The sequence below is a fragment of the Triticum aestivum genome, chromosome 6A, assembly GCF_018294505.1.
Source record: "Triticum aestivum cultivar Chinese Spring chromosome 6A, IWGSC CS RefSeq v2.1, whole genome shotgun sequence".
In the NCBI taxonomy this organism is placed as follows: Eukaryota; Viridiplantae; Streptophyta; class Magnoliopsida; order Poales; family Poaceae; genus Triticum; species Triticum aestivum.
In genome coordinates this window covers 22,351,523-22,376,168 of record NC_057809.1, presented here as the reverse complement: position 1 = coordinate 22,376,168, position 24,646 = coordinate 22,351,523, and the positions used below count along the sequence as shown (strand labels likewise).

The following is a 24,646-nucleotide window of genomic DNA, read 5'->3' as shown; positions in this document are numbered from 1 at the left end:
ATGCTGGCTTTACATATTTACAACAACAAGAGCAAACAGAGTTTGTAAAAGTTTTTCTTTATCACTTTCAGTTTGTCAACTGAATTGCTTGAGGACAAGCAAAGGTTTAAGCTTGGGGGAGTTGATACGTCTCCGTCGTATCTACTTTCCCAAACACTTTTGCCCTGGTTTTGGACTCTAACTTGCATGATTTGAATGGAACTAACCCGGACTGACGCGGTTTTCAGCAGAGTTGCCATGGTGTTATTTTTGTGCAGAAACAAAAGTCCACGGAATGACCTGAAACTTCACGAAGATTATTTTTGAAAATAATAAAAAATACTGGCAAAAGATCAAGACCAGGGGGCCCACACCCTAGCCACGATGGTGGGGGGCGCGCCTGCCCCCCTGGGCGCGCCCCCTACCTCGTGGGCCCCCTGGAGCTCCGCCGACCTCAACTCCAACACTATATATTCGTGTTCGAAGAGAAAAAATTAGAGAGAAAGATTCATCGCGTTTTACGATACAGAGCCGTCGCCAAGCCCTAAACTCTCTCGGGAGGGCTGATCTGGAGTCCGTTCGGGGCTCCGGAGAGGGGAATCCGTCGCCATCGTCATCGTCAACCATCCTCCATCACCAATTTCATGATGCTACTCAACGTCGTGCATGAGTAATTCTATCGTAGGCTTACTGGACGGTGATGGGTTGGATGAGATTTATCATGTAATCGAGTTAGTTTTGTTAGGGTTTGATCCCTAGTATCCACTATGTTCTGAGATTGATGTTGCTATGACTTTGTTATGCTTAATGCTGGTCACTAGGGCCCGAGTGCCATGATTTCAGATCCGAACCTATTATGTTTTCATGAATATATGTGAGTTCTTGATCCTATCTTGCAAGTCTATAGTCACGTACTATGTGTTATGATCCGGCAACCCCGAAGTGACAATAATCGGGACCACTTCCGATGATGATTGTAGTTTGAGGAGTTCATGCATTCACTATGTGTTAATGCTTTGGTCCGGTACTCTATTAAAAGGAGGCCTTAATATCCCTTAGTTTCCGCTAGGACCCCGCTGCCACGGGAGGGTAGGACAAAAGATGTCATGCAAGTTCTTTTCCATAAGCACGTATGACTATATTCGGAATACATGCCTACATTACATTGATGAATTGGAGCAAGTTCTGTGTCACCCTATGTTATGACTGTTACATGATGAACCACATCCGGCATAATTCTCTATCACCGATGCATTGCCTACGAGCTTTTCATATATTGTTCTTCGCTTATTTACTTTTCCGTTTTTTATTGTTACAACCACTACAAAATACCAAAAACATTACTTTTGCTATCGTTACCTTTTGCTACCATTACCACTACTATCATATTACTTTGCTACTAAATACCTTGATGCAGATATTAAGTTTCCAGGTGCGGTTGAATTGACAACTCAGCTGCTAATACTTGAGAATATTCTTTGGCTCCCCTTGTGTCGAATCAATAAATTTGGGTTGAATACTCTACCCTCAAAAACTGTTGCGATCCCCTATACTTGTGGGTTATCACATTGCCAGTGGGTGTATAAAATTAAAAGGAAGTCTGATGGAAGTATAGACAAATATAACACTAGGTTATTAGTTGCAAAAGGTGATAAACAAAGGTTTGGTATTGATAATGAGGATACCTTCAGTCATGGTGTTAAAGCAGCTACTATTCAACTTGTACTGTCCATTATTGTTTCCAGAGGTTGGAGGTTAAGGGAGTTGGATGTTCAAAACGTGTTTCTTCATGGTGTTATGGAAGAAGAGGTTTTTATGTGGCAGCCACCAGGTTAATAGAACATAAACACACCTCATCATTTTGCAAGTTAGATAAAGCTTTGTATGGTTTGAAACCGCCCCCAAGAGCCTGGTACTCAAGGTTGAGCACACAATTACAACAACTTGGGTTTACACCATCTAAAGCTGGTACCTCACTATTCTTCTACAATAAAGGCAATGTTACTATATTTGTTCTGGTATATGTTGATGATATAATTGTTGCTAGTTCAAGTCCAGATGCCACTAGCTACTTGCCCTCTTAAGGATTTAAAGATAGAGTTTACTCATAAGGATTTGGGAGATCTTCATTACTTCCTTGGTATAGAGGTCAAACAGGTGAAAGATGATATACTTCTGTCACAGGAAAAATATGTCAATGACATTCTTAGGAGAGTAGGATTGGAAAACTACAAGCCTGTAAATACACCAATCTAAATTTAGAAAAACTCACCACTGATAATGGAGAAGCACTTGGACCTGAGGATGCAACAAACTACATGAGTGTTGTAGGTGCATTACAATATTTAACCCTTACACGTCCTTGTATTTATTATTCTGTAAACAAAGTGTGTCAGTATTTACATACACCTACCACATTCACTGGACTACAGTTAAAAGAATTGTGAGATATCTCAGATTTTCAGGGGAGCTTGGACTCAAAATTGTCAAGTCTCCTTCCATGCTTGGGTCTGCCTATTCTGATGCATATTGGGCAGGGTGTGCTGATGATAGAAGTTTCACATGTGAATTTGTTGTGTTCCTGGGAACAAATGTTATATAATGGAGTGCAAGAAAATAAGGTACAGTCTCAAGGTCAAGCACCGAGGCTGATTATAAAGCTCTAGCAAATGCTACAAACTGAAGTCATGTGGATTCAGACTTTACTTTATGAGCTTGGAGTCAAAACTCCACGAGCTGCAAGATTATTATGGTGTGATAATATTGATGTAACCTATCTTTCAGCTAATCCTGTTTTCCATGCACACACTTTGTTAGAGAGAGAGAGAGAGAATAGCTCGCAACTTACTTACATACGGTTCATTTCCTACCAATGATCAACTAGCTGATGGCTTCACAAAACCTCTTACCTTTCGAAGACTCGATGAGTTCAAGTGCAATCTCAACCTTGGTGTTCCTTAGGTTTAGATTAAGGGGGAGTTTTGAAATACAATTGTGTTCAGATAGGACTAGTGTGTAAATTCTATAAATCTCTCCTATCCCTTCTTTTGTTTATCTCCTCCTCTACAGACGTTCTTTGTAACTCTCCATCAAATCGATCAACTTGTAAGCCACAACATCACATATATAATTACATTGCGGCCCGAGAAAAAGGGTTCTTTGTTTTTCGCATTATTTTACAAAACTACTCATGAATTGGAACTACTCGGGGCCTGAAGGCCAAGTCTCCGCGATATATTCATATATCTCGTAGGCGAGATGCGCCACCTCGATGATGTTACTCCAATATTCAATCATGTGAATTCGATCTTGTCTTATTGATTGGGGTATCTAAAGAGAAACGCCCGCCATGGTACAAAAGATTCCACAATTTTCATAAGTTTAGACATTGACCTTATCCGAGTCCGGTAGTCGCCAATAAAATTGCTTGCATCCACTAGCAAGCTTTTGTTAATAACAAGGTCAACTTGTGGTGTGTACTTATTTGCCAACCACTTGAAGATCACTAATCATCCTTGGCATTGCCGATGGTTCTATACAAATAGGTGACAGATTCTCTCAAAAGCTGATAGCTATAAGCCTATAATCGACAGTCAAATCTCAGACGCCGGAGAACGGAGATGGCAAGCAACTCGCGCGTCCGTGTCTTGAGCCGGAGCACCGTGAAGGCGTTAGGCTCCTCCGCCACACCCGCACCACCGCGCGTCCTCGCAGTCTCCAACCTCGACCTGCTACCCCAGAACATCCCCGTCTCGCTCTTCTGCGCCTACCGGAGGCCCTCCTCCGGCGCCGGCTTCCGCGACGTCGTCGCGGCCTTCGAGGCGAAGCTGCCGTCCCTGCTCGACCACTTCCTCCCCCTGACCGGTCGCATCGTCGTCGACCCGCGGTCCGGGCGCCCGGAGATGCTGCACTGCGACAACCAGGGCGCCGAGCTCGTCCTCGCCGAGTCCGGCGTGGCCCTGGCGAGCCTGGACTACGGCCACCTTGGCGCGTCGCTGGCGGAGGTCGGCGTCCCCGTCAAGTACGACGCTGGCGTCGCGCTCTCGGTGCAGCTGGTGTCGTTCGCCTGCGGTGGGTTCGCCATAGCGTGGGCCAGCAACCACGTGCTCATGGACGGCTACTCGCTGTGCATTATCGCCACCGCGTGGTCAGAGCTTGCGCGAACCGGGGCGGTCGTCTCCGTCGCCCCGAACCACGACCGCTCCGTGTTCCGCCCACGCGCTACGCCGTCCTACGGCCCCTCCTTCGGCGAGCAGTTCACGCCGCTGGACGGTGCGCACCTCGTCAACGCCCTGACCACCCAGTGCTCCTTCGTCGAGCGCACGTACTACGTCGAGGCGCGGGACCTCGAGACGCTGCGCTCTCAGGCGAGCCAGGACGGTGTGGTGGCCACCCGCCTCGAGGCGCTGTCCGCGTACCTGTGGAAGGCCTTCGCCGCCGTCGTGGGCGCGTCCGACGAGAGCTGCCGCATGGGCTGGTGGGTGAACGGGCGCCGCCGTCTCTCCGCGCCGAGGTACAGAGCGGCGATGCGGGACTACGTCGGCAACGTCACCACGTTCGCGGTGGCTGAGGCGGGCGTGGAGGACACCCGCCGGCGGTCGCTCCAAGACATCGCGTCGACGGTGCGCGAGACGATCAGGTCCACGGCCACGGACGAGCACTTCCAGCAGCTGGTGGACTGGGTGGAGGAGCACAGGGCTACGAAGTACATCGAGACGGCCACCGTCGGGCTGGGTAGCCCGGCGCTGAGCGTGACGTCGTTCGCGACGTTCAGTTTGGACACCGACTTCGGCTTCGGTCGCGCCGCGCTGACGATGCCCACAGGGGAGGACTGCGGGAGGCTGTGCAGTGGCTTCGTGCAGATCATCGCGCGCCCGGGAGATGACGGCTGGCTTGTCGCCATGTACGTCTGGCCGAGGCTCGCCGGCGCGCTTGATTCCGACGACAGGCGCATCTTCAAGCCTCTGACCGCTGACTACCTCGGCCTCTGTCAGTATAGCCGTCTCTGATCGCAGGGATAACGCTCATCGCACAGCGTCTTCCATTACCCACGCTGAATAAACTCGATCTGTTTTCGGAGCTATACTTTGCATACTTATCGGATTGCACAACTCTACAATTTCACCAAAGATAGACGTCCAGATATTAAATCTTTGGATTTTTCTAGAGCACATCTAAATCTGCTAAGTTATTGCACATCCAAGTGACCAAATCTGGAGCGACTACAGCCCGGTCGAGCCTGCTGTTGGATGACGTCCTCACGTGACAGCTACCATATGCATATATGCATATTTGTACATAGTCCTACCCTACGTGTATGGTACTTCTACACAGTTTTGCCCCTAACTAGTAGTTCCTAGAAGCACATCTGCACATAAAACAAACAATGATAGAAAATGGCACACGGTTGGCACGGAAATTGCTCTGTTTCATAATATACAAAAATAAGCATATAGCAATGCAATTCTATACCTAATATTAAAGGACGGAAACTTTCATAGTTCTTCATCTGTCATCCTATTATATCCGTCGATTTTATGTCAAGCTTAAAGATTAACGGCTGAGATTTAAAAAAAGAAAATTTATACTTTTACCTGCCCGTATAAGTGGAAATCTTTTTTTCTATCATCCGTGCTCTAGCCTACCACTAGTAGAAAACGGACCATTAGTACCGGTTTGTAAGGGCCTTTAGTGCCGGTTATGGAACCGGCATTAAAATTTCGGCACTAAAGCCCCCCCCCCCTTTAGTACTGGTTCGGCACGAACCGGCGCTAAAGTGCCACCACGTGGCGTGAGCTCGCGCCCTGGTACGGGGGACCTTTAGTACCGGTTGGTGTTACTAACACCAACCGGTACTAAAGATTAACGGCTGAGATTTAAAAAAAGAAAATTTATACTTTTACCTGCCCGTATAAGTGGAAATCTTTTTTTCTATCATCCGTGCTCTAGCCTACCACTAGTAGAAAACGGACCATTAGTACCGATTTGTAAGGGCCTTTAGTGCCGGTTATGGAACCGGCATTAAAATTTCGGCACTAAAGCCCCCCCCCCCCCCTTTAGTACTGGTTCGGCACGAACCGGCGCTAAAGTGCCACCACGTGGCGTGAGCTCGCGCCCTGGTACGGGGGACCTTTAGTACCGGTTGGTGTTACTAACACCAACCGGTACTAAAGATTAACGGCTGAGATTTAAAAAAAGAAAATTTATACTTTTACCTGCCCGTATAAGTGGAAATCTTTTTTTCTATCATCCGTGCTCTAGCCTACCACTAGTAGAAAACGGACCATTAGTACCGATTTGTAAGGGCCTTTAGTGCCGGTTATGGAACCGGCATTAAAATTTCGGCACTAAAGCCCCCCCCCTTTAGTACTGGTTCGGCACGAACCGGCGCTAAAGTGCCACCACGTGGCGTGAGCTCGCGCCCTGGTACGGGGGACCTTTAGTACCGGTTGGTGTTACTAACACCAACCGGTACTAAAGATTAACGGCTGAGATTTAAAAAAAGAAAATTTATACTTTTACCTGCCCGTATAAGTGGAAATCTTTTTTTCTATCATCCGTGCTCTAGCCTACCACTAGTAGAAAACAGACCATTAGTACCGGTTTGTAAGGGCCTTTAGTGCCGGTTATGGAACTGGCACTAAAATTTCGGCACTAAAGCCCCCCCCCCTTTAGTACCGGTTCGGCACGAACCGGCGCTAAAGTGCCACCACGTGGCGTGAGCTCGCGCCCTGGTACGGGGGACCTTTAGTACCAGATTTTTTTTTTGAAAATTTTGGGAAAAAAATTTGATTTTTTTTTTAATTTTTCTGAATTATTCGATGATTTAGTCTCTAATCACCTCTCTTAACTGCTCAAGTGTGGATCACTCATTCCATCTAACTTCCCGACCGGTCACCCATCCCTCTCACTACTCCAGCCCAAGCACGCTTAACTTTCAGGTTCTATTCTCCTTCTTTTCCGAGTCTGCAATTGTTGTTTTCCTAACAATAGTAAGATGTCAATCCTATTAACCCTGAGGAGTTTAGCTTGAACATGAAGTCACACATTTCACCGTTTGAGTTTGAAACTATTATTCTAAAAAAACAGTAATTATTTAGTAATGCGAATATTTCTTGAATAAGTTTGACCATAGTTTGACCACAGTTTGACCATAGTTTGACCAGATTTGACCAAAATTCAAAAAATTGAAATAATTATTTAGTAACACTAATATTCTTGAATAACTAGTTTGACCATTGTTTGACCATAGTTTGCCCACAGTTTGAATATTTTTCAATTTTTTCCACTCTAGATCTTAAAAGCCCCGTAACTTTTTTCTATTAGGTTTTTGAGGATTTTGCAAATGTTTAACGGGGTTCCCCCCGTTAAATTTGGATGTAACTTTTCGAGTAGATGATTTTTCATATAAAAAACTTTTTCATCCGATTTAGTATGCAAAAGTTATGCCCATTTTTACAAATTTCAGAGAGATTTTGCAAATAAAGTCAAAATTCACATTTGCAAATTTTCCCAACAATTAGACCACATATCACATGAGAAACTTATTTTCTTTTATTTTTTTGACATTTCCATCATTTTCGTTTATTTTTTTAAAACTGAAAAGGCGATCCACAGGGGGGGTGGTGGTGTAGAGTTTGAAAATTGCCCTATAGTGCCGGTTTGTGTCTCCAACCAGTACTATAGGTCAGGCCCCGTTAGTACCGGTTCATGGCACGAACCGGTACTAAAGGTGATCGTGGGGCCCCGGCCTAACGCCAGCCTGCCACCACCCCTTTAGTACCGGTTCGTGCCACGAACCGGTACTAAAGGTTCAACACGAACCGGCATTAATGCAAATCCGTTCGAACCGGCACTAATGGTACCATTAGTACCGGCTCAAATACAAACCGGCACTAATGTGCTTCACGTTTGACCCTTTTTCTACTAGTGTACGCAGATTTGTTTTTTGTCCATGCTCTAGCCAATACGAAAAACTATTAATGCCAGGATTCAAACCGTGGTTATTAGCAAAGAGCACATGCCCGCTTGCCAGCTCATCTATGTAATATTTCCTGTTTGAACACAATGGAAGAACCCTTTATTTGTTCTCCGTACGCCAGCCTTTCCGGGCCTCACAGATGTCTGATGGGCTTTCATCATCTGGGCGTAAAACAAATTGTACGTGCGTGGGGGTTCTGTTATTCTTTAAAAGACAAAGGTTAGTTCATTTTTTGAATAGTCCCACCTCGCTCTTATGCACAAAATTTCACCGGTTTTTATATGCTTGCATGTTACCTTGAGTATCAACAAGGGCCTTGAAAATGAAATAAAGAGAGGATGATGTGTGGGTTCCGGATGATTATACACGGGAGGCTGCTTGAAATCAAGGATTGTGGAATGGAAATCTAATTAATGAGATTTGTGGGCTTCCATGGCGGGATTTGTTCTGGGAAAACTAATTAAACCGAAATTATGTGCTTGCATGGTGGGATCGTAGGATGCTGGCTTCTATCGGGGGATTATGGGAAAACTAATTAAACTGAAATTATGAGGGAGATTTCATGGGATGTCTGCGCATAAAAATAACGCAAACCAATTAGGACGTGTCATTGATTTGCATGCAATGATAATAATAGCGCAAAGGAATTGCTCCGGCTCTCCCATAGTCCTTGAAGTGGTGTCGGATGATTGTAAGAACTCCGTGATTGTGTAATATAAGTCCTTTAGCCCGCAAAAAGAATTAACGCAAAGGAATTACTAGGGAGGTGACAGCCGAGAGCAAGCATTGATTTGCATGCAACGATAATAACACAATGGAATTAATATGATCATAATAACACAAAAGAATTACCCGAAGGTGACTGGTGAGAGCGAGCATCGATTTGCATGCAACGATAATAACACAAATATCAAGGAAGGGCTGAAACACATGTACCAAAAATAATAATGGTCTCTTTTGTGTTGGTTTTGGAAAAACTGTCATTATTATTTTCTTGGTACTATCACTATAGCCGCAAAAAAAATTGCCTCGCAATCGATGCATGTGGAGGTAGTAGTTGGCAAAGTCTTCAAATTTAGAGAGCTAACCAAAATAGTTGGCACACATTTATGCTGCGAAAAAGCTTAATTTTCTATAGTCACATTATAATTCAGCAGCCTAATATTTTTTTGTAGAAGGTACTAATTAAGCATTCATGTCGTCACTAATTATGTTTGTGACTTAATGTTAATTGCAATTATATAATGTTTAATACAATCGGTGCCTCCACCAAATATGAAGACACTCTACAATATGCTACTCCTCCCATTGGAGAATACAAGGTGTATTGATTTCCGTGCAAGTCAACCGTTTGTTTGAATGTTTGACCAAGATCATAGAGTAAAATAAAAATATCTGCAATACCTAATAAATAAAATATAAAACTACTTTTTGTGATGTATCAAATGATATAAATTTTGCATTATGGATATTGATATATTTTTCTAAAAACTCAGTCAAACATGCACTCGTTTGATTTTCGAAAAAACAAATACATCTTTATATAGAAGAACGGAGGGAGTAGTTTTTACATTCAATATCATTCCACCAAAGATTCAAACAAACATATATTTACATTATTTTCATGGTTTAATTATATCATGCTTCATAAATCCTTCTCCAATACAATGCTACAAAGTACCGCCACAAAGCGCCGGGTGTCATCTAGTATCTCTAACAATTACAACCAGATTCACCATGTAGCTAGAAATTTTCTAGTGATGACCTTGGCTATGGGTCGGTCCACTACTTCAGCATTTTGTAATTAATCCAGGGTATACGCAGAAGAGCACTTTTAAGATGGCACCTCTTACCTCCTAGCTAGTAGGGAAGAGAAATACTTAATCTGAATTATCGAATCATTAAGGGTGCATTTGACCACGCATAATATTTTAAAACTTCTTGTCAAAAAAGAAATGTTAAATGATATTTTAACCTCACTTTTCACTATGTTTAAAGGAAATTCATGAATTAGTTTATTTTCTTGAATATATCTGGCATGCATGGCTTCCATATATAATAGTCATGTTTTTATTACCGGATGCTGTTTTTTTACCAAATATTCATGGGTGGCTTACAAAAATAATAGGCATCCCTTATTAGTGGATACGTTTCTCATTATGTTGAAAGAAAATTCATGATTTTTTTTATTTCGCTTCCATATATAACAGGCACGCATGGCTGCCATATACAATAGTCATGCCTTATTATTAGATAACACTTTTGCCAAATATTCATGGGTGGCTTACATATATAACATGCATGCCTTATTAGTGGATAGCATTTTTCACTATGTTCAAAGGAAACTCATGAAATTGTTTTATTTTACTTCCATATATGGCAGGCACGCATGGCTTCCATATATAATAGTCATGCCTTATTTACTTGATAACATTCCTAATAAATATTCATGGGTGGCTTACAGATATAATAGGCATGCCTTATTAGTGGATAACATATTTCCTTTATCTATTCAATCATAATTTTCCAAGAGATATGTACCATGTTTCAATCACCCGCAAAAAAAAGCACCATGTTTCAATGACAGAATAATTTATTTCCTTATTTGTGAAATAAAGCGAAAAGTCCATATTAACCCTAAAAAAATTGTTCTCCATATCTTTACCTTCCAAGAGGTAATATAATACTTGCCATCAGATGACGCGAAATGGATTTATCATAGGCAGAAACTGCGCGTGCACCAACAGGATTCTGCTATATAAGGAGGACTAAATCTACCTACAACACCCACGCTACCCCCAAGAGCTGCCTAGGACGCTCGAAGCAACCACTTATAGGGCTTACAATGGCAAGGGCAATTGCAACGATACTACTCATGGCTATCGTGCTTGTTGCCGCGATGCAAGCGGTGAGCTCCGTGGACATCACGGACACGGACTTGGCGTCGGAGAAGTCCCTGTGGGCACTGTACGATCGCTGGTGCGAGCATCACAGTGTCGCACGCGGCCTCGGCGAAAAGGCCCGGCGCTTCAGCGTGTTCAAGGAGAACGCTCGCATGGTCCACAAATTCAACCAAGGTGGCGCTCCCTACAAGCTAAGCCTCAACCTCTTTGGTGACATGACCGATGAAGAGGTCGACAACGGGTACGGTCGCTGCTCCAACCCCTTGCCGAACAGCGCGAAGCAGAGCCAAGACCGGGTCACACACGGCGTCCTTGCCGCGCGTGACAACTACCCAACGTACGTGGACTGGCGCATGACAGGGTACGACCAACGCCCGTCGGCGGTGACAAACGTGAAGATGCAGAGAGGGTGCGGGGCTTGTTGGGCCTTCGCGGCGACAGCCGCAGTGGAAGGCATCAATTCCATCAGGACGAGGAAGCTGGTGTCATTGACTGCGACAAAGAAAGTGGCGGTTGTAAAGGCGGCAACCCGGTATCGGCCTTCAAGTACATGATCGACCACGGCGGAATCTCGACAGAGGCCGACTACCCATACTTTGCCGATGAGCACGGCTACTGCTTGGTGCCAAAACGAAAGGACCCTATCGTCACCATCGACGGCTTCAAAGAGGTGCCGCCAAAAGACGAGGTTGCGTTGCTGCAGGCGGTGGCGGCCCAACCCGTCGTTGTGGGGATTGACACGAAGACATTCCGGCGCTATGGAGGAGGCGTCTTTGTTGGTCCCTGTGGGACGAATCAGACCCACTCAATGACGGTGGTGGGCTATGGCACCACAGATGAGACTGACCCCATAGATTACTGGATTATAAAGAACTCGTGGGGGCCAAAATGGGGTGAAGACGGCTACATCCGCATGGCGCGAGGCGTGAACGGTGGCACCGAGGGCTTATGCGGCATCCTGATGGGAGGAGCGTCGTACCCAGTGAAAAAATAAGAAAGACGGGAATGATATCATGAAAATAATGTTGGCAGTCTAAATGAAAAGCAAACTGTTGCGCATATGTGTAACCATGTGATTAACATTCAACGCACACCTAGACTTATTATTGTTTTTTCTCCATTTTTATTTTAGGGGTGCGTCTTTTCTATTTGATCGTCACCGCACGCTCCGCCAGCCCAACGTGCCGCTGCTCCAAAACCTACTATTAACTGAGCCTTAATTCTCGCCCCAATTTTATTTCTGCTTCTCACCGTGCGATTCGTCTCCTACCGTTCCTTTCCTCCCAGATCACCTCAACGGCATGCCTCCCCAGCGGCTCGCACTCCGGCTCCATCAGTGGCAGGGGCGCCTGCTCACCATGCTGCTCCCCAGACCAAAAAAGCACGCAGAAAACTTAATCCAAAGTTCCAAATTTGTGCAGGCCTGGCGTATGTCAGCGTTCGTTTGCCTGGCGAATTGTTTCTCACTCTTCCAACTTGGTTTCACTCTGCGTCCTGTGTCAGATCTTCTGTTTCAGTATGCTGCACTCCCCGTCTTGCTATTGATTACTTACTGATTTGGGCAAATAATTAGGGTTAACTGGTGATGATGCATTTGGAAAGACAGATGCTACCCGATGCCACCGTTCCAATCAAAAGCTCACATATCCGACTCTTGTTTCTCCTTATTCCCAAATTATTTATAGGTGTAAGATTCAATACGTGAGGTACAAATTATTCCTTGGTGGTAAGATTCAAATGCATGTGGTTCTTTTGTACGCACATTTCATTGGGACCGAAAGGCCCTGGTGAGTTTAAGATAAGATGTCCCTACTAGCCTACTCTCATGTCACAATTTATTATTTCTTCCACCGCAGGTTTGTCATATGACAGTAATGAAAGCGCTCTAAATGACGCAGTCTCTCAACATTGCCATGCTACCAAAGGTACTAACATGTCTGTTCTCAACCTATTTGGTGTTGGACCCATGGTTTGTGTTTATTAGATACTGTGCTCTTAATGATGGACGTGTCGTACAACGGAAGTAATATGTCATCCCGTGAGTAGGAAACCAAAGGAATTTGTTAAGTTCTCTTCAGAAAATGAAGCAACAATAGCGTTTGAGAAGATAAACGGTGAGGTAAAATATGCCTCATAGCATCCGTGCATTTGAGAAGATAAACAGTAGCATTTGTGATTCTTTTCCTTATGCAGTAATGCTAACATAATTTTTACACATACTCCCTCCATTCTACAATGTAGTGCACCCGCGCTTTGCGAGCTTGAAGTTTGACTATAAATTTAACGAACGAGACTGACTGGGGCAGGAACAAAAATTATACGACCGAATTATATCAAAAATACGAATTCAGTGCTATAATTTTTGCTCTCGCCATAGTGCATCTCGTCTGTTAAATTTACGGTCAAATTTGGATCCGGAGAATGCGGGCGCACTGCATTATGGAATGGACAGAGTATAATGTTTTCAGCTGCTTCATGGAAGAAACCCCTAACAGTCCTAACCATAGGGCATGATCATTTGGGGCAATTTGGTCCATAGGATTGGAAGGTAATAGCTAGATGAATTTTTCATGAATCAGAAACCCCCAAAAACAAATAAAAAAATACTTGAATAAACAAGACACTAAAATCTTTCAGCGAAAAAAATTGATGGCTCAACTAATAGCCTTTGTTATCTTAAGTGAGGTCAAGAAAGACACAAAGTGTGGCCCGTGGTCATCCAGATCGGTGAGGAAGTGGAGGGTTTGCACGAGAAGCAAGGGACGTAGTAGAGGGATGGCGCCGGAGAAGGAGTTCGGCGGGACATAGGGCGTTGCAAGCTCCAATCTGGGAGTGGGAGCTAGGCGGCGGGCTGAGCAATGATCTAGGAAGGCAGGCTCTATCAATTCAATTGTGGCAAGGATCGTTGGAGGCACACCACGTTGATCCCACAAGGAGGAAGTTGGATCTGGTGCAGCAAGGTGGTCCGTCAATGGAGGCGGTGGTGGCGTGTTCAGGGCTCACAGCCGAGGACGCGCCACCAGCGGGAAGTGGCGCTGCATGGGTCAGTTCTATAGGGAACATGCAGAATGAAGTTTTATCGCACACGAGCCAACTAAGATCACTATTAAGGTGGAGGTAACGACAACGTACCCCCAATGACCTGCCAGCACTGTGGAGAAGTTAATGATGCTGACGAAATCATCCGACACCCGCAACTAGGTTAGACATTGGAGAGACCCATTTCGTCCGTCCATATATGTTTGGTTCTGTACGGACAAAAACGACTGCCCAATATAGAGACACATTTTCATTTTGCGTCCGTTTTATGTTACGGATCCATTTCCGTCTCAAATTTGGGACATATTTGGTTCGGCGGCGGACATAAAGCGGACGTTTTCTTTGCTCTCCTCGTTCGCCTCTGCCCACTGCATGCGCTGCGTGGCCCACATGTCATCCAACCACCCATCCCATCTCTCTCCTCCTTTCCTCTCTCTTCTCCCACCCACCCACCCACCCCCCACCCTGCTCCAGACCACCAACCGGGACAGTGCCGGAGAAGGGCCGGAGCCGGGGCAGCGCCGGAGAAGGGCGCGGGCTGTTGCTCGTCTCGCCATGCTCGCCAAGACGGCATTCTTCCTCGTCGCCATGCTCGCCTCGCTTCTGCTCGTCTGCGCGCCGCCACTGCTCGTCGTGCTCCTCGACCTCGCCCTCCCGCCCATGCTCCTCTCCGCCCAGCTCCGGCTGTTGCTCCGCTACGCCGTCCGCCTCCGGTTAGTCTCGGTCCCTGCCGACTCCACGCCATCCGTCCACAGCCTTGCCTCTGCTCCAACTGCATGCATGCCGCCGCTTGTGCCGGAGCTCCCTTGGGGTGCGCCCGGCTCCTGCGATTCTTCTACCCGAGCCGCGCTGCTGTGGGTCGCCTCCACCGACCGGGCAGGTCTCCGCCCGCATCCCGGACTCCTCCGTCCGCGTCGCCTTGGCCGATTGCTGCTACGCGCCGCGCACCCGGACGCCGACTGCCGCGCCTCGCGCGCTCCGGTCTGCTCCGCTCCCGCACCCGGACGCCGAGTCCCGCGCCTAGTCGCTCCTGCTGCTCCGAACCCGGCATGCCGGCTGTGCCGCCCGGCCGCCTGCTGGCTCCGCGCCGGCTTCTGCCCTCCTGCGCCGGCTCCCACGACCAGGCCCAGCGTCCTCCCGCGCGCCGGCTTCACTTGCTGCCTCGCGCCGCCGGCTCCGCCGGCCCCGCTCGCCGTCTCGCCTAGCCGGCTCCCATGGTCCTGTTGTCCCTGTCGCTCGCGGCCTCGCACCTCGTCGTCGCGTACCGGGCTGGCTGTCGCGAGCGCCGCCGCTTGCTCGTCCCTCTCCCCTCCGGCACTCTTCTCCGCTGCCTGCTACATGTTCGATAAAATGTCAGGGCGGACATGGCAAAAATGCGTCAGGCAATCCGTTGGGCGCACCTGCAGACCCAAATCAAAAAGCAGACGCGGCTGTCCGTTTTGCCGACCCAAACGGACAAAAAGCGGACAAAATGCATGTCCGTTTAGGTCGGCCCGTTGGAGTTGCCCTTATACATAACAGGTTCTTTCAAAAAAAAAAGGTTATACCTCATAGTTGTGAGGGTTCCTCCATGCAAAGTTTCACCCAATCTAACATTGAAGATTACGACGCCTCCAAGCTACGTATCCACATGTCCCGAAGTAGCAACACCACCACAATTTTAAAGGATTTAGCATATCTGGCCCTCCAGGTTGCTTGCCCCCCTCCTTCAAGGCACGGGTAGGCGTCGCGTTGGAACCTTCCTGGATGTAATTAAAGGAACACTTACATAACGGTATGCAACCTTACGCAATGTTCTAGAACTTCCTTGTACCTTCCGAAACCCTTCCACATATAAACGGAACACTCCAAGACTTTCTTAATCATTTTGGAAACCCTCCTAAACAGTTCTGGAAACCTTATCCCTCAATCTCCCTCCATTAGACCCTAGCATTCTAAATATCACTAAACACTACGTGTGTGGCCTTATAGGTTCGAACTCATGTGGACATGTCCAGAACACCTTCCGATCAACAATTATCAGTGGGATGTGGAGACCCATAATAGTTCCTAGATATCATCGAATTTCTTTATTGGGTGAATCTTTTATCACCACATAAAATTCCTTTCCTCTCATGATATGTTACACAACCTAACGTGAGACTTTGACAATATACTTGATTAACTCCTTGATCGCTACACCTAATTAGCCCCATTACCAGTTTGTACTCTTTTCTGATTTCGATATTTTGGTATATACCAACTCATTAGTCACAATACCTGGTCAGGCAATGCTCGGTACCTTAATACCGAGTGGACCCAAAGTGTATCTCTCCATCACGACAGGGAAAAACCTAATGTTGGCTTATCTAGCACCATGACCTACTTTCCGGTGTACCCAAGGGTCACTTTTATAATCACTCAGCTATGGAGTAACATTTGATGACCTCAAAGTAACCATTTGGTATCCGGGTCTACGATATTATCATGGTATAAGGATGCAACCAAATGTTAACACTTTAAGATACTTAAAACATATTGACGGCGTGATCTCGCATTATCTCATAAGGTGAGTCTATCCAACACCATTGTTACCCTAACAATGTTCTCTAATTATTGTTGGCATCCTTGTTACATTAAATATGCTCATGGTTAGGAAAACAGGACCATCAACAATACATGATCTAGTCTAGAGGCCACACTGGAAACCTGCTTGTTATATATCATTCTACACATGCAATTAAGTTTTCCTTTAAAACTCGTTGATACGTCTCCAACGTATATATAATTTATGAAGTATTCATGATGTTATTTTATCATTCTTGGATGTTTTACAATCATTTTATAGCAATTTTATATCATTTTTTGGGACTAACCTATTGACCCAATACCCAGTGCCAGTTCCTGTTTTTTGCTTGTTTTTTACATCGCAGGAAATCGGTATCAAACGGAGTCCAAACACCGCAAAACTTGTTGGAGATTTTTTTATGGACCAGAACACCCAAGATCTGCCAGAGCAGCACCTGGTCGGGTGCCCCGAGGGGGGCACAACCCACCATGGTGCGCCCAGGTGGGTTGTGCCCACCTCGGTGGCCTCCCGCACCCCCTCTTTACCCTATAAATTCACAAATATTCCAAAACCCTTCGGGGTTAACCTAGATCAGAAGTTCCGCCGCCGCAAGGCTCTGTAGCCACCGAAAACCAATCTAGACCCATTCCGGCACCCTGCCGGAGGGGGGGATCATCACTCCGGGAGGCCACCACGACGAGAGGAGGGAGTAGTCTTCCCTCAGGGCTAAGGGTTTGTACCAGTAGATATGTGTTTAATCTCTCTCTCTCTCTCTCTCTCGTGTTCTTGAGATGTCACGATCTTGATGTATCACGGGCTTTGTTAATATAGTCGGATCATATGGTGTTTTCCCCTCTTTATCTTGTTGTGATGAATTGAGTTTTTCCCTTTGATATTTCGTTTTTATTGGACTGAATACTTTTTATGGATTTGAGAACACTTGATATATGTCTTGCAATTGAATACTCGTGGTGACAATGGGGTATCGTATTGATTCACTTGATATATGTTTTGGCACTCAACTCGCGGATTCCCGAGGTGACATTGGGGTAATCTGTGCATAGGGATTGATGCACGTTTTTGTCTTTGTTTCTCCGATAGAAATCTTGGGGCACTCTTTGAAGTTCTTTGTGTTGGATTGAGTATTATGAATATGAATTTGCTTTGATGTTATTTTAGTACGAACTCTAGGATAGATCGAATGGAAAGAATAGCTTTGTGTTATTTTAGTACGGACTCTTGAATAGATTGAACAGAAATAATAGCTTTGAGGTGGTTTCGTACCCTACAAACAATTTATTTTATGTTCTCCGCTAGATAGGAACTTGGAGTGATTCCTCATCGCACTTTGAGGTGGTTATATGATCCAGTTATATTAGCATTGTTGAGAGATTGCACTAGTGAAAGTACGGACCCTAGGCCTTGTTTTCAAGCATTGCAATACCGTTTTTGTGGCCGTTTACCATTTTCTACCTTACTATTTTTATTTATTCAGATTATAAAAATATATTTCTACCATCCATATTACACTTTTATCACCATCTCTTCGCCGAACTAGTGCACCTATAAAATTTTCCATTGTACTGGGTGTGTTGGGGACACAAGAGATTTTTTGTATTTGGTTGCAGGGTTGTTTGAGACAGACCATCTGTTGGGGAACGTAGCAGAAATTCAAAATTTTCCTACGTGTCACCAAGATCTATCTATGGAGAGACTAGCAACGAGGGGAAGGAGAGTGCATCTACATACCCTTGTAGATCGCTAAGCGGAAGCGTTCAAGAGAACGGGGTTGAAGGAGTCGTACTCGTCGTGATCCAAATCACCGGAGATCCTAGTGCCGAACGGACGGCACCTCCGCGTTCAACACACGTACAGCCCGGTGACGTCTCCCACGCCTTGATCCAGCAAGGAGAGAGGGAGAGGTTGAGGAAGACTCCATCCAGTAGCAGCACAACGGCGTGGTGATGGTGGAGGAGTGTGGTAGTCCAGCAGGGCTTCGCCAAGCACCGTAAGAGACGAGGAGAAAGAGAGGGAGGGCTGCACCAACGAGAGAGATCAAATCGCGTGTATTGGGCAGCCCCTAGGCCAAGTATATATAGGGGAAGGGGAGGGGCTGCACCCCCCTTTAGGGTTTCCACCCCTAGGGGTGGCGGCCAGCCTAGATCCCATCTAAGGGAGGCGGCCAAGGGGGAGGGGGAGAGGGAGGCGCACCAGGATGGGCCTTAGGGCCCATCTGCCCTAGGGTTTGCCCCCCTCTCCTCTTCCCTTGCGCCTTGGGCCTTGTGGGAGGGCACACCAGCCCACTTGGGGCTGGTCCCCTTCCACACTTGGCCCATGAAGCCCTCCGGGGCTGGTGGCCCCACTTGGTGGACCCCCGGGACCCTCCCGGTGGTCCCGGTACGTTACCGATAAACCCCGAAACTTTTCTGGTGACTAAAACAGGACTTCCCATATATAAATCTTTACCTCCGGACCATTCCGGAACTCCTCGTGACGTCCGGGATCTCATCCGGGACTCCGAACAACATTCGGTAACCACATACAAACTTCCTTTATAACCCTAGCGTCATCGAACCTTAAGTGTGTAGACCCTACGGGTTCGGGAACCATGCAGACATGACCGAGACGTTCTCCGGTCAATAACCAACAGCGGGATCTGGATACCCATGTTGGCTCCCACATGTTCCACGATGATCTCATCGGATGAACCACTATGTCAAGGACTTAATCAATCCCGTATACAATTCCCTTTGTCTATCGGTATGGTACTTGCCCGAGATTCGATCGTCGGTATCCCGACACCTTGTTCAATCTCGTTACCGGCAAGTCTCTTTACTCGTTCCGTAACACATCATCCCATGATCAACTCCTTGATCACATTGTGCACATTATGATGATGTCCTACCGAGTGGGCCCAGAGACACCTCTCCGTCACACGGAGTGACAAATCCCAGTCTCGATTCGTGCCAACCCAACAGACACTTTCGGAGATACCTGTAGTGTACCTTTATAGCCACCCAGTTACGTTGTGACGTTTGGCACACCCAAAGCACTCCTACGGTATCCGGGAGTTGCACAATCTCATGGTCTAAGGAAATGATACTTGACATTAGAAAAGCTTTAGCATACGAACTACACGATCTTGTGCTATGCTTAGGATTGGGTCTTGTCCATCACATCATTCTCCTAATGATGTGATCCCGTTATCAACGACATCCAATGTCCATGGTCAGGAAACTGTAACCATCTATTGATCAACGAGCTAGTCAACTAGAGGCTTACTAGGGACATGGTGTTGTCTATGTATCCACACATGTATCTGAGTTTCTTATCAATACAATTCTAGCATGGATAATAAACGATTATCGTGAACAAGGAAATATAATAATAACCAATTTATTATTGCCTCTAGGGCATATTTCCAACAGTCTCCCACTTGCACTAGAGTCAATAATCTAGTTCACATCGCCATGTCATTAACACTCACAGGTCACATCGCCATGTGACTAACACCCAAGAGTTTACTAGAGTCAGTAGTCTAGTTCACATCACTATGTGATTAACACTCAATGAGTTCTAGGTTTGATCATGTTGCTTGTGAGAGAGGTTTTAGTCAACGGGTCTGCAACATTCAGATCCGTATGTACTTCGCAAATTTCTATGTCATCTTGTAGATGCAACTGCTACGCAACATTTGGAGCCATTTCAAATAACTGTTCTACTTGGAGCTATTCCAAATTGTTGCTCCATTTTACGTATCCGGTATCTCTACTCAGAGCTATCCGGATAGGTGTTAAGCTTGCATCGACGTAACCCTTTACGACAAACTCTTTTACCACCTCCATAATCGAGAAAATTCCTTAGTCCACTAGTTACTAAGGATAACTTTGACCGCTGTCCTGTGATCCATTCTTGGATCACTCTTGCACCCCTTGACTGACTCATGGCAAGGCACACTTCAGGTGCGGTACACAGCATAGCATACTGTAGAGCCTACGTCTAAAGCATAGGGGACGACCTTCGTCCTTTCTCTCTATTCTGCCGTGGTCGAGCTTTAAGTCTTAACTTCATACCTTACAACTCAGGAAAGAACTCCTTCTTTGACTGATCTATCTTGAACACCTTCAAGATCATGTCAAGGTATGTGCTCATTTGAAAGTACCATTAAGCGTTTTGATCTATCTTTATAGATCTTGATGCTTAATGCTCAGGTAGCTTAATCCAGGTTTTCCATTGAAAAACACTTTCCAAATAACCCTATATGCTTTCCAGAAATTCTACGTCATTTCTGATCAACAATATGTCAACAACATATACTCATCAGAAATTCTATAGTGCTCCCACTCACTTCTTTGGAAATACAAGTTTCTCATAAACTTTGCATACACCCAAAATCTTTGATCATCTCAACAAAGCATACATTCCAACTCCAAGATGCTTACTCCAGTCCTTAGAAGGATTGCTGGAGCTTTGCATACTTGTTAGCATCTTTCAGGATTGACAAAACCTTCCGGTTGTATTACATACAACCTTTCCTCAAAAAAAAACGTCGAGGAAACAATGTTTTTTGACATCCTATCTGCAAGATTTCATAAATAATGCAGTAGTTGCTAATATAATTCCAACAGACTCTTAGCATCGCTACGAGTGAGAAAGTCTCACCGTAGTCAACTCCTTGAACTTGTGGGGAAACTTCTTAACGACAAGTCGAGCTTTCTTAATGGTGACATTTACCATCATTGTCCGTCTTCCTTTTAAAATCCATCTGTACCTAACAGCCTTACGACCATCAAGTAGTTCTTCCAAAGTCTACACTTTGTTTTCATATATGGATCCTCTCTCGGATTATATGGCCTCGAGCCATTTATCGGAATCTGGGCCCACCATCGCTTCTCCATAGCTCGTAGGCTTATTGTTGTCTAGCAACATGACTTCCAAGACAGGATTACGTGCCACTCTGAAGTAGTACGCATCCTTGTCATCCTACGAGGTTTGGGAGTGACTTGATCCGAAGTTTCATGATCAATATCATAAGCTTCCACGTCAATTGGTGTAGGTGCCGCAGGAACAACTCCCTATGCCCTGCCACACACTAGCTGAAGAGACGGTTCAATAACCTCATCAAGTCTCCACCATCCTCCCACTCAATTCTTTCGAGAGAACCCTTTTCCTCGGGAAAGGACCCAATTCTAGAAACAATCCCTTATTGCTTTCGGATATGAGACAGGAGGTACACCCAACTGTTTTGGGTGTCCTATGAAGATGCATTTATCCGCTTTGGGTTTGAGCTTATCAGCCTAAAACTTTTTCACATAAGCGTCGCAGCCCCAAACTTTTAAGAAATGACAGCTTAGGTTTCTCTAAACCATAGTTCATACGGTGTCCTCTCATCGGAATTACGTGGTGCCCTATTTAAAGTGAATGTGGTTGTCTCTAATGCCTAACCCATAAACTATTGTGGTAATTCGATAAGAGACATCATGGTATGCATCATATCCAATAGGGTGCAGTAATGATGTTCGGACACACCATCACACTATGGTGTTCTAGGCTGTATTAGTTGTGAAACAATTTTCACAATGTCTTAATTCGTGCCAAACTCATAATTCAGATATTCATCTCTATGATCATATCATAGATACTTTATCCTCTTGTCACGACGATCTTTCAACTTCACCCTGAAATTACTTGAACCTTTCAATAATTCAGACTCGTGATTCATCAAGTAAATATACTCAACATCTACTCAAATCATCTGTGAAGTAAGAACATAACGATATCCACTACACGCCTCAACACTCATTGGACTGCACACATCAAAATGCATTACTTCCAACAAGTTGCTTTCTAGTTCCATTTTACTGAAAACGAGGCTTTCAGTCATCTTGCCCATGTGGTATGATTTGCATGTCTCAAGTGATTCAAAATCAAGTGAGTCCAAATGGTCCATTTGCATGGAGTTTCTTCATGCATATACACCAATAGACATGGTTCGCATGCCTCAAACCTTTCAAAAAGGATTGAGTCCAAAGATCCATCAACATGGAGCTTCTTCATGCGTTTAATACCGATATGACTTAAGTGGCAGTGCCACAAGTAGGTGGTACTATCATTACTATCTTATATCTTTTGGCATGAACATGTGTATCACTACGATCGAGATTCAATAAACCATTCATTTTAGGTGCAAGACCATTAAAGGTATTATTCAAATAAACAGAGTAACCATTATTCTCCTTAAATGAATAACCGTATTGCGATAGACATAATCCAATCATGTCTATGCTCAACGCAAAAACCAAATAACAATTATTTAGGTTTAACACCAATCTCGATGGTAGAGGGAGCGTGCGATGCTTGATCATATCAACATTGGAAACACTTCCAACACATATCGTCAGCTCACCTTTAGCTAGTCTCCGTTTATTCCGTAGCTTTTATTTAGAGTTACTAACACTTAGCAACCGAACCGGTATCTAATACCCTGGTGCTACTAGGAGTACTAGTAAAGTACACATCAACACAATGTATATCCAATATACTTCTATCGACCTTACAAGCCTTCTCATCTACCAAGTATCTAGGGTAATTCTGCTCCAGTGGCTGTTCCCCTTATTACAGAAGCACTTAGTCTCGGGTTTGGGTTCAACCTTGGGTTTCTTCACTAGAGCAGCAGCTGAATTGCCGTTTCATGAAGTATCCCTTCTTGCTCTTGCCCTTCTTGAAACTAGTGGTTTCACCAACCATCAACAATTGATGCTCCTTCTTGATTTCTACTTTTGTGGTGTCAAACATCGTGAATATCTCAAGGATCATCATATATGTCCCTGATATATTATAGTTCATCACGAAGCTCTAGCAGCTTGGTGGTAATGACTTCGGAGAACTATCACAATTTCATCTGGAAGATCAACTCCCACTTGATTCAAGCGATTGTTGCACTCAGACAATCTGAGCACAAGCTCAACAATTGAGTTTTTCTCCTTTAGTTTGCAGGCTAAGAAAATCGTCAGAGGTCTTATACCTCTTGACGTGGGCACGAGCCTGAAATCCCAATTTCAGCCCCCCGAAACATCTCATATGTTTCGCGACGTTTCAAAACGTCTTCATGAAGGAAATATGCCCTAGGGGCAATAATAAAGTTATTATTTATTTCCTTATATCATGATAAATGTTTATTATTCATGCTAGAATTGTATTAACCGGAAACATAATACATGTGTGAATACATAGACCAACAGAGTGTCACTAGTATGCCTCTACTTGACTAGCTCGTTAATCAAAGATGGTTATGTTTCCTAACCATGAACAAAGAGTTGTTATTTGATTAACGAGGTCACATCATTAGTTGAATGATCTGATTGACATGACCCATTCCATTAGCTTAGCACCCGATCGTTTAGTATGTTGCTATTGCTTTCTTCATGACTTATACATGTTCCTATAACTATGAGATTATGCAACTCCCTTTTACCGGAGGAACACTTTGGGTACTACCAAACGTCACAACGTAACTGGGTGATTATAAAGGAGTACTACAGGTGTCTCCAATGGTAGATGTTGGGTTGGTTTATTTCGAGATTAGGGTTTGTCACTCCGATTGTCGGAGAGGTATCTCTGGGCCCTCTCGGTAATACACATCACATAAGCCTTGCAAGCATAATAACTAAGATGTTAGTTATGAGATGATGTATTACGGAACGAGTAAAGAGACTTGCCAGTAACGAGATTGAACTAGGTATTGGATACCGACGATCGAATCTCGGGCAAGTAACATACCGATGACAAAGGGAACAACGTATGTTGTTATGCGGTCTGACCGATAAAGATCTTCGTAGAATATGTAGGAGCCAATATGGGCATCCAGGTCCCGCTATTGGTTATTGACCGGAGACATGTCTCGGTCATGTCTACATTGTTCTCGAACCGTAGGGTCCGCACGCTTAACGTTACGATGACAGTTATTATGAGTTTATGCATTTTGATGTACCGAAGGTTGTCCGGAGTCCCAGATGTGATCACGGACATGACGAGGAGTCTCGAAATGGTCTAGACGTAAAGATTGATATATTGGAAGCCTATGTTTCGACACCGGAAGTGTTCCGGGTGAAATCGGGATTTTACCGGAATACCGGGAGGGTTACCGGAACCCCCCGGGAGGCTTATGGGCCTATTGCGCCTTAGTGGAAAAGAGAA

The 24,646-nt window shown here is 45.1% G+C and overlaps 1 protein-coding gene and 1 pseudogene across 1 annotated transcript; both read left to right on the top strand.

The window, feature by feature from the left end:
- Positions 1–3,599: 3,599 nt before the first annotated feature.
- On the top strand, positions 3,600–4,988 carry LOC123129338 (coniferyl alcohol acyltransferase-like). The gene has a single exon (XM_044549543.1). It carries the CDS (start codon positions 3,600–3,602, stop codon positions 4,986–4,988), a length of 1,389 nt encoding a protein of 462 aa, XP_044405478.1.
- Positions 4,989–10,805: 5,817 nt separating this feature from the next.
- Positions 10,806–11,857, top strand: LOC123129337 (ervatamin-C-like; annotated as a pseudogene).
- Positions 11,858–24,646: the final 12,789 nt, after the last annotated feature.